At 37.2% G+C, this 11,572-nt stretch overlaps 1 protein-coding gene across 1 annotated transcript; it reads left to right on the plus strand.

Moving 5' to 3' along the window:
- Window positions 1-3,246: 3,246 nt before the first annotated feature.
- LOC145778409 (E3 ubiquitin-protein ligase RNF31-like) lies at window positions 3,247-9,062 on the plus strand. Its single transcript, XM_082589887.1, has one exon. It carries the CDS (start codon window positions 3,247-3,249, stop codon window positions 6,784-6,786), a length of 3,540 nt encoding a protein of 1,179 aa, XP_082446013.1. The 3' UTR covers window positions 6,787-9,062.
- Window positions 9,063-11,572: the final 2,510 nt, after the last annotated feature.

Genomic DNA, 11,572 nt, shown 5'->3' on the forward strand with positions numbered 1-11,572 from the left:
CCACCAGCTTTCGTTGTTGAGTCACTATGAAGAAAGTTATAATCAGGGAGATGGAGATTGTCAACTGAGTTAGTACTTATTTTTGTTTCTGAAATGGCTATAATTGAGGGATTAAAGTTACTTTCAAGCATGAACTCTTCGATACGATCTTTATTTTTGCCAAGGCTTCTGGTATTGAAATGAATGATTGTTAGGTCTTGAAGTTTACAATTTTGAAAAATATTTTTTATTTTAGAGATTGATAAATAATCATCACCGTCATCAGCAACAAAACAGTTGTGCATTTCAAGTGGTACAGCAAATTCATCAGAAAAATTCTTGGGGCATATATTAACAAACGGAAGGCTTTCATTCAAACATGTTATACAAAAGTAAGGACTGGCAGATTTAGAAAGGCTTTGAAACTGCTGGACAGTCATACTTATGCAATTTAAATGAGACCACCTGTTGCATAAATCACAGCAGATGCAGTTTTGGTTTGTTTTACAGGCATTGTTACAATTTGAGCATGGGTATTTGTAATTTCGAACCATTATTTCAAAACATTAAATCTTAAACAAAATACAAATCCCACAAAATGTGAAATTAGCTTAATTTTGACATGTCTAAGTGCTTGGATATTTTGACCCGTGGTGAGTTTCCATCTTTCCTCAAGAAAATTTCTCCATTGTTGGTCCAAACATATCGATAACGAAATTCTTGTTTTGCTTTTCGAGCTTTGGCAAACAAATCTTTCCTCTTGGGTGTGAGATTTTCGTTAATGAAGAGTCCTGACATTCCTGTTATGTTAAAGTTTTTGACCGTTGAAAATTTTGTTCGTTGTGAATAGATGTTGTTTCGTACATTTCGATTGATGAAGCGTACAATAATCGGAGGCGGATGATCTGAGTATTTTGATTGAAGTCGATGTGCAGTGCTAATCGATTCATGGGCAACTTCGATTCCAATGAGCCTCAATAAATCTTGGATTACTGAAATTGGTTGTTCATTTGATAGGACTGGAATTCCATGAAATTCCAAATTTTGTCTTCTTCCATATTGGTCTAGCTCATCTAAAGATTCTTCTGTTTTTACCACTTGCTCCTCAAGTTTTTTGTTATTGATTTCCAGAGACTCTATCAAAGATTTGTTAAGTTGATTGTTCTTTTTGTCTTCCACTCCTTCTCGTTTAATTTTTTCAAATTCATCATTAATGAAAATTTGGCTTTGTTTAATTTCTTCAATTTCAGAATCCTGCTGTTTTAGTTTTTCCATGATTGTATCTAATTTGGTTTCAAATTTTCCGAGGTGGTTATTTAATGCCTTCGATACTGCTTCAGATATTTGCCTTTCCATTTGATTCATTAGTTGCTTGATATCGTCCTTTGTTGCAGTTTTTCCAGACATTTTTAAACTTAAACTTTTAAAAAATTTAATAAACTTAAACACTTAATCACCTTATTCAAAACTTATTCACCTTGATTACAATAAGAATTAATAGAATAAGCTTATCGGTAAGACCCTAACTTCAATAATTTTCCGTTTTTCGTTAATCAAATAATAATAATACATGTCAAATGTAATTACCCTTTGCCCTTGCACAAAGAGTGATTTTGAATTTTGATTAGAAATGAGAATTGTTGTTACCAGATAGGGAGTTTTCCAAATGGGCGAAATTCAAAGCAGCAAGGAAAGTAAAATTTAAGCATTTAGAATTAAGTATTTAAATTATTTTTTTAGAATTAAGCATTTAGAATTAATTCAAGTTTACTTGTATTACTGGTGTGAAAATGTAAAAACGACAAAGTTAACATACTAACTGGACACAGCACACGAACAATGAAAAAAGACAATTAGAAATAAAAACAACTGGACTGATTAAAAGGTTTGAAGTATAGTTAGTGGATAAACTGATGAGTCTTCCGCAACAAAAATACCATCAAATTAAACAAGTGAGGTTAGCAAATGGTTTTGTTTATAGCATGGTGAGTTACAGTATAAAAATTGCATAAAATTTTGGATAGTTCAAAGCCTGCTGAGAATTCGATAAACCACTGGTAGAAATCTGGCAACACTGGTGGCAATTGTGAACCAGCATTCCAAATTCCAGTTTCCAGCAAGCAGCCAAGCACTAAAAAAAGAGAACTAAAGTGGCAAGACAACTGGTTGAGGAAGTTAGTTAATTTTAGTTTTGAGAGCCTGCACGTCTAGGCTAAATTTTTCTTATTTATTATGATAGTTTTAACCGCTTAACAAATAAACTAAGTAGCCTATGATGTGCACATGAAAGATGTAATTAAATTCTTTTATTTCCAAGGTTGAATTGAATCATAGTTTGAGTTCAAATCTATTATATGGTTGGTTGGTTTTGAATCTTTATCCTCGGACTGACAAAGCCTTGATGGTTATTCCTGGTAGTTTCGCATACTTGTAGGTAGAGGCTCTTGACACAGGGCCGGTTGCCGAGATTGACAGCTCTAGTGAAGTTTTCCGGTTGTTGCCAGGATTTTATTCCATTCACTAGGTGCCGCTGAATGGAGAACAGTCTTGAAATGCGTTGCTCAAGCGCACACCCGAGAGTCAAACTTGCGCAGCATGATCTTGAGCCCGGCGCGTAACCAGTAACCACTCAGCAAACGGGGCGTACTGTATTTTAAAAACTTTAAATGCCCAGGTAACCTTACAATGGTGATTTCAAATACCAGACAACATTTGAAGGCTAGCCTACAGATTTTTTATCTTAAGTAATGTTAGTTCTTGGGGAAAAAACTGTTTGACTTTAGTTTAATGGTGAGATGTAAGAATTAATGTGATGCAAGCCATCCAAGTGTTGAAACAGTCAGGAAAAACTACACATTTATGCTTTGATTTATTGCTTACAGGTTCAATCAATAGTATAATTTTTGCAATATCAAGCTTTTTTATATTTGTTTTTAAGGACATGACTATATTTTCCACATTGATGTTGCCACTTGCCAGATTAAGAATTCTGCTCTAATTTGAGAAAAGTTTAAAGCTGTCAAGAACAAAAACTTGTGATTTATAAAATTTTGAAGTCCTGGCCAAAGAACAAAACCTTAACCCTGGCAATAGCTGCCACAAAACAATGCTTTTTGATCATAACCAGTGGGTAAAGTTAGCCACTTTGTATTTTTTAAGATAAAGTAGGTCAAACGTTCTTTTAAAAGTACCTTATAGTTGAAATGATTTCTTTATGATCATAATAAGAAACTTTAATTTACAGATATTTTGATACTGTGTTGAACTATGCTTCACCCTGAATATTTTGCAAGACTGACACATTCTGTCAAAAATGGAATTACTGAAAGTGAAGTATTACTTCCATATATTGAAGCAATTATCTGTTCATCAAATTTTGCTTCTAGATATCGAACCATCAATGCTGTTGCGCTTGTGCAAGACAACTGTTGCAGCAATATTGTTCAAGAAGCTTCTGCACTGATAACTGCTTTGAGAATTCTTGAAAAATATGGAAAAAATTTAATTCGTCATGATCGGCCTTATCAGTGGAAAATTGTGCGTCTATCTAATGCTATCTTCCATACCAAGGTTGATAATATCAGAGGCAGCAGAAGGATATTAGTGCAGATGGGATACACTGAAAGAATTAATGATGGGTTTGCATTTCCTCCAACTGTTAATGCTCCTAACAGAGAACTTGTTACCATTGTTACATCAGAAATAATCTTATTAAAGTTTGAACTGGCTATGTTTCAGAAAAATCAGCATCCTTCACCAGAACAGGTTTTGTCTTTGTTGAAACATCATCATAATCCTATTACATTCTCACCTCCAGCAGTCGCAAAACCACCAATTAAAAAGCCTCCTGTGGTTTCAACACCACAACCAAGCACAAGTAGACAAACTTCACATTCATCAATGGATGACCTTTGTGTGGTTTGTGGCCTGAAACCAGTTGAATTTCATTGTCATATTTGTAAAACGCAGCGATGTGATTCATGTGATAAAATGTGGCATTCAAACCGCAGCCGTGTAGATCACCAAAGAACTCGCATTCGACCTTTGACTAATACTTCTTCAATAAATGAAAACATGCCTCATCAAAATCCTGTCGCATATGGTGACTTTTCTGGCACTGCAACGCTTCATTCTTCCACAGGTGTTTTAACTGAATCTATTTCTGCACCATTGCTTACTTCTATTTCTAGAAAGCCAGTAATGCAGGGAAGTGGTGATGCTCCCCGCTTTGTTTTTGATCCTACTTCTTATTCATCTGCTATGCCAGTCACAAGTGCTTCATCAGTGGACATGCCAACTCTTCAGCAAACTGTTAAGTGGGAAGATAGGTTTTTGTTCAAAAAGCAAGAGCTTGCTTCTATCACTAGTCTTGACCATCGCATGCGAATCCTCAGCAAGTTTTGTTCAGAAGTAGATGATGATATCAATAGATTTAGAAATAGAGCTAAAGAATTTAGCAATTCCTCGTTGATTCAAGGCCATTTGTTAGAAAGAAGTGAATTCCTTCAGAAAGAGAAAGAAAAGCTGCAAAAGTTGTTTCCAATGAGCAGTGTACCTCCATTTTATTCAATACCAACTGTGCAACATCCATCTGATGAAGCGGCATCCACGGATGTTGCAATGCCAAGCTCAACGCTTCCTACAAGCGACAGTACAGACCCTGGTAGTTCTATAGTGAATATTTTAGACTTCCCTCAGACAAATACTGATAACACATTCAACAATGAACACAATAATCCTCTTGATTCCCACAATGCTTTTGAAAGTCAATCATTGCATGCGGGACCTTTCAGAGCTCGTCCAGAGTTGATTCCAGAAAAACCAACAGTTGTCCAAACGAAAACATCCTTACCCACCTATTCTACACCAATAGAAACAACTTCCCCCTTTGATTTTGCTGTGAAACAAGACAAAATGAAACATCAGATCATGCAAGAAGAGTTTCGTACCAGTTGTTTGGAGACTGTTAATCAGCTTAGAGCTGCAGCGGCAAAAGAGTTATCCCCGAATCATGTGCAAATTGCAATTCAAGAGCTTGAGCGAGCAAACAATCTGAAGGACTCTCCTTTGGATTGGTTGTCTAAAAGTTTTGACCAGAACATTCAACCAATTTTGGAGCAAAATCCTGGAATATCCCTCAAAGAAGTTACTTCCATTTTTTGTGATTGTGATGGAAATTTTGAGCAAACTGAAAAAGTTGTCATAAAGAAACTTGCGTCCAGAAAAGCATCATTAATACACTCCCAATTTTTTGATGAAACAGCTTTCGTTAATGGTCTTGTTAAAGCAAATCACAACTATGGTAAAGCTCTTATTGAAATACAGCGTCCTTTTATGCAAGATTTCCTTGGCCGCATAGACAAACCATGCAATGATAAAGTTTTAGTGAAAGATTTTCTTGCTTTGGGAAACCGTGATCATATTCGCGACTGTTTGGTCTCTGTTCTCCACATAGAAGACCCTGCTGTAACTCGTATGATGTGTACCATTTTATTTCAGGAACTCCCAACATCAAACATTTCAGAAGAGTTTCTCCATGCGCTAGGTGATTTTGAAATAAAAGATGTCCTCGAAGCAGCACAGTCGTTTCCCAAAAACATAGATTGGACCTTAAAGTATCTCAGTAATAAATGTACTTTGTGTCTTGAGCTGCATTCTAAGAACAAGGTCGAATGCATGACTACGTGTGGTGACAATGGGTGTGCTTACTGTCGCGACTGTCTTGCTAAATATCTGGAAATTGAAATCAGAGAAGGAAATGTTCGGGATCTAGTGTGCCCGGTGTGCAAATTACCTGACATAGATGTTGATGAAGAAACCGCTATCAACCATTTTAACTACATTGACGTCATTGTCAAAGCGAGGTTGGATGAGCAAGCTTATGCATTGTTCCAGAAAAAACTGCGCGATCAGACTTTGATGAAAATGCCAAACTTTCGCTGGTGTTCGCATTGTGAGAATGGTTTTGTGTATGAACGCGATCAAAATAATTTAAAAATGGTTTGCTCTGCATGTCGAAAAGCGACTTGCTATAATTGTAAAAAACCCTGGGAACCTCAACATGAGGGATTGTCATGTCAGGCCTTCCTTGAATGGAAACAAATGAATGACACAGATTTTCAAGCTGAAGGTCTTGCAGCTCATTTAAGAGAAAATGGCATCGATTGCCCTGCGTGTAATTATCGCTATGCGTTGGCTAAAGGTGGATGCATGCATTTTAAGTGTCTGACCTGCTCTTTCCAGTTCTGCAGCGGTTGCAAGAGCCCGTTCAAGCAAGGACAAGTGTGCACTGTGCACAAAGATTGCTTCAAGAAAGGCTTCCATGCCCATCACCCCCGCGATTGTTTATTTTATTTGCGAGATCTCGAGATTGAGCGTTTACAGCAAATTCTTTCTCACGCTGAGATTCTTTTTGACACTAAACCAATTCGTGGCGACAATTTTTGCCAAGTTCCTGAACAAAAGGAAACGTCGACTGGTCCAGACGGCAAAAAATTACACGATGACGTTTGTGGTCGGGAAGTTCACAAAGACAACGCGGATTTGTGCGACGTGCACTATAAAGAATATCTGGTCAACCTAATAAACAACAATCATCTAGACCCGGCGACTGTCTTCAACGTCAACGAATTGGAAACTTGTTTGAAAAGAAGCGAGAAAGAGGTACCCGCAAAATCCCCTGATGTAACTGACGAACAATATCGTCTTCGGCTACTAACTGCTGTCAAAAAACTTCTTCTTATACACCAGAAAAACAACCTTGACAAGAAAGTGAAGAAACAAAACGAAAATCTTCTTGCAGAATAAAAGTTAGTTGACAAATAGAGTGATTTACATTCCCAAATGACAGTTATAATGATCGCCGTTCCTCCATAATGAGTTGATGTATGGTTGCTTGTTGGGATCTATCATCGGGTTGAGAAAGGTTCTTTGAGAGCGTATTTCTGGCAGTTTTGCACACTTGTAGAGGCTTTGAACCACTGACGCACACCCGATCAGCGAGATTGGCAGAGTAAAGTTTCCCCTTTTTGTTGAAGTGTTGTTTTTTTAAATTTTTCCATCCACGCTGTGCCAGAGAGCTGTCCTTGAAATGCGCTTGCTCAAACGCACACCTCGATAGCCGAACCAAGTCCGCTTAATCTTGCGGTTTTTCGTTTACGAATGATTCGAAAGCTTAACTTCCTGAGCTACCGGGGCGAACACTTTTGAATGGAAGATCAGGTGAACTCTGCGCTTGTCTTTTTTATTTACTTTTGAACTGTTTTATGCAAAATTGTACTATTTTTTCAATCAACTCAAAGCTATAAATTTGAACTTGAAGCCTTGTGTGTCAATAAACAGGGTCTGCTACTATTCGGTGAGTCCGATTTGGTGAGTTCCTAACCTCTAACCCCTAACCCTAAAACGGCAATGATAATTAGGCTACGGTACCCGATAATTTAAAAAAAAAAAATGAAAAAATCCCTCGTTAAGGGATCGGACTCACCGAAACGGGCCATTCCGCAATAAACAAATACGATATAAATGTTACCAGTTCTGTAATAGTTTGGTCGCACTTTTTTGCTGATCGATTGTACGTTGTTTTTTTTTCCCCGCAATTCCAGTCGATTTTGATCCTTATATTGTCCACTGATGTCAACTGTCGTGTCATTAATCAACACGTAGTTGTCCGCAGCCAAATTCGGAAGCAAATTTCGTTTGTGTCCAATTTCATTCATATAGGATTCTACTTCGAAATGTTCCTGCAAAGTTCTTTATTTAACTATTTATCTCTGATAACCTTTTTCTTGTTAACGCCAAACCGCCAGCTTGAATCGTTGGCTTAACTTATAAATGTTGTACCCTATGCATTGATTTGCACGAAGTGTTTCAGTTAAATTCCATTTGTTTTAGGTGAGACTAATATGATTTTCTTTGCAGAATATAAGCGACTCTTGTATACCAGTATATCAATCGAAACAGCACCGTTGCTTGTTTAGTTTTTATTTCACTCGCCTCATTACTTATGAACTTGTATTTTGCTATGGAGATGTAGCCGTAAATCGCCAAGTTTTTTTTCATTTTGTGCTAGAATTTTCAAGGTTCGTGTCTTTGCTATTTATATTTTGACGTTGTCGTCGACAAAAGCATCTATATTATATTTGCGTTCTTGTGATGAATACCGGATGCTGTACAGATAGGGCTGTGAAATTTAATTGGGTATTAACTATAATCATATTGAGGCCGTCCACATCTATATTTCAGAGGTGTCTTCATTTAGTGTCAGGTTTAGGTAGTTTTTCAAGGACAAGTTTTGATACTAGTTTAATATGTGACCCATGCATTCGTAAGATCTTAAATGAACAGGGTTATAGTCAAAACTCAAATGTATATCACAAGTTCTAAGATAAGCTTTGGTAACCTACACGACATGCCACACTGGCACCCAGTTCACTACCGCAATTTGAAGAGGCTTCCTTCACAGTGGCGAAAGCTTTATCATTAAATTATTCAAGTTTTTACGTTTCATTGCTGAGATGATGCATAATAATTGTGCCTAAGTCCAAAATGCGCGTAATTAGAACAATTTTATCAAGTTTGTTTCTTGTTTGTGTAATTTTTGTCGTTTATTATACGGGGTTAACTGTGTTCTCTTACTGGACCTACATGGGACTAACTTTCTCTGCGTTATTCTGACATTATGTATTGCAATCGCATCGACTTAATGACTATCTGTTTGTACCGATTGGTTTGGGTAACTTCTGAGGCTTTATATGGTATAGTAGTATGGTATGAGGTATAGTAGTTAAATATCCTAACATTCTCGTCCAGATAAACACCATCAGTCTTGAGATGGTGAACGAATAGCCTAGCGGCTAACTCACTGAAACCATACCTTTGCAAGTGTCTATACAATTTTTGTGATACAGTAGGCTACAACTTGTCTGGTTTGTGGCATTTCCATAGGTTCATAAAGAAATCTTCTGACTGTGTTTGTGTAATTTCTAGTTTGTTTAATTCGCCATTGTATGATTTGTCAATTCGTTTAATTTATCATATTTTTAGTATTCCGGGAGCTCTATTGCGCCACTATTACAATCTTATTGCAGTCAAAATTTCCTCATGGTAAACTAGGGATTGTAGATCATAGGGATGCGAAATTACATCCGCTTTTGGCGTATCCGCAATATTAGAAGGATTAAGTTTTTTTCTAATTTACAGAATAATGTACTTTTTATGGGTTATATAGGAAGAGTGAAGTTGGTTTTAAAGTAATATAAGGTTTTTAGTTGAAAACAAGCCAGAAGCAAAGCGTAAAAAAATTCAAATTGGCAAATTGTTGCCGGGGTAAATACAACGCTGTATAAAGAATATGTTCTTGAGAAAACGTTAAAAAGCGATGGTCTAAGAATTAATTTGGTGCTCCCATGCGCTCACAACTTGACAGACTATGCAGCATTTTAAACGAGTCGTTTGGCTAGAAGCAAAGTGAGGTTCAAAGCCTTTACAAGGATGCGAAACTGCTAGGATTAACTTCTCCAAGGAAGATTTTTCAGTCTGGCAATAAGGGTTAATGAATATATCTTGGTTACAAGTATGCGAAACTGCCAGGATTAAGCTCTGCAAGAAGCTTTCCCAGTCCGAAGATAAAGATTCAATCAGTCAATGGCAGTTGGTGAGGTATTCCATATCCGTTTTGTACCCACTAGGTGTCACCAGAAGGTAAACCTTAGTGAATTAGACATTGCAAGTTAAAAGTGTTATGTCGAAAGCTCCGGCCGCTAAAATAAAGTTTTGAACAACAAATGAAAAACTTCACTCCTGCATGTGCATTGTAGCCGACAGACTATAAAAGTTCAGTTTATTCATTTTTTCTTCTGGCGAATAAACAAAAATAATTCGCACAGCAAAGATGGCAGTGAAAAACCAAAATCAGCTGCCACCCGAACATATTAGCAAAACAAAAATAATTTAGGAACAACACCTGTAGTTAATATAATAAAGTAAAACAGGAAAAACAAAGCAACATAAAGACTACATGCAAGAGATAAGTAGATGATACATTTTAGGAGTGATTACTGTAGGTCTACACATTTTTTAAGAAGCATGATAATGATTACGTAGTTTTTAAGAAGCATAAAAAAAGGTGGGTCCCATACTTGATTCAAGCATCGGGGGATGAGAAGATAAGGTTCTCATTGTACTAACTAAGCCTTCGGCACTAACGAGAGTAGGGTGGCCAGTTCCTTTCTCTCGGCCGCCTTTCCTTCAGCAACTATGCCCACCCAATTTATTACACCCTGGGTAGAGGTGAGCGGTGTTTGTCAACAACCAGCATAAGCCGGGAGTCGAACCAGGCTTACATAATTGGAAAGCCAACGCCTTATCCGTTGCGCCATCCCAAGAAGCATAATGCTTCTTAAAAAATTAGATTTAAATTCAAAAGTACTGTGTTTCTTTTAGTTTTTTTGGTACGGTATTTCACTCCGTAGTAATACTCCATTGAAACATATTCTTACCAAAGTTTGATTTTATTCTTGGCAATTATATTTATAGAAGCCTACTCAGAATAATATTTAAAAATATCTGGAATGATGTAGCCTAGGTCCAGCGAGTTATTTACTGACTACGTAGACTGCTTGAAGTTGTGAGGAGGCAAAGTTTTTTTCTTTTTGGAAAGGTCTTGAAACTTTGCTTCTTGTCCACTTGAATACAATGTAGAAAGTTGACAAGACAAGAAGAGCCCCAAAAAGTGTAATAACGAAGGACAGCGCTTTTTTGTTGGCACCGAAAATCAAGATATGCAGGAACACGACAGAGGAAAAACACAATAGTATAGTCACGATAAGCACCACAGTTATGTTTAAGGAACATTTGGTGAGCCTAAAAATACAGTTGCTTATACGAGTACAAGTGTCCATCCATCCGCTTGTGAGTGAAAAATTGCTTTTTTTTGATGTTGCAAAAATCAAGAGTGACTCACATTTTCTGTAAAAATGCAAAACACAATGTTAATAGTGTTTTTTTGACTTTCATGAATAATAATCGTGTTTTTTCTATTTGAGCCTATTGCGATAACATACAGTAGCCTACACTGCGAGTGCGATCACAGATGCGATACAACAGACGACAGGAAGCAGCGAAGTGACTTAAGTCTTCGAGTCAGCTTCTCCATTTATTTTGGCTTGCCATTAAGTGTCTTTGCCGAGATGTATCTGTATCCGAGACACAGCCACGTGCTCTGGAGCGGTGTCGAATCCCCGTCCTTTCGAACGTCGCACAGACGTTTTCACCACTTGGCTGCGCAACCGACAGTGGTTCGTTGCACGACGACTGGTAGCTAAAGCCTATCCTCTCCAGAACGCTGTGGTTCCCAAAGTGTGGTCGTTTTCAACGCTACACCCTGGGCCGTTGAGATTGATAATCCACTCAACCTTTGTTTTTGAAGATATTTGAAGATATTATAATTTATGCAATAAACAACCAATAAAAAACCCGGGCCCTAACAAAGATATCTTCAAAAACAAAGGTTGAGTGGATTATCAAAGAAAGAGGTAGTTTTCAACAAAAATGAAAACCCTTTTTCTAAAAACAAGTCCAAAATAAATGCAAT

The sequence above is a fragment of the Aplidium turbinatum genome, chromosome 10, assembly GCF_918807975.1.
Source record: "Aplidium turbinatum chromosome 10, kaAplTurb1.1, whole genome shotgun sequence".
NCBI classification, from domain to species: Eukaryota; Metazoa; Chordata; class Ascidiacea; order Aplousobranchia; family Polyclinidae; genus Aplidium; species Aplidium turbinatum.

Bases quoted from the DNA above. Each gene is read 5' to 3' on its own strand.
- LOC145778409 (XM_082589887.1), top strand. From the start codon at position 3,247: ATGCTTCACCCTGAATATTTTGCAAGACTGACACATTCTGTCAAAAAT.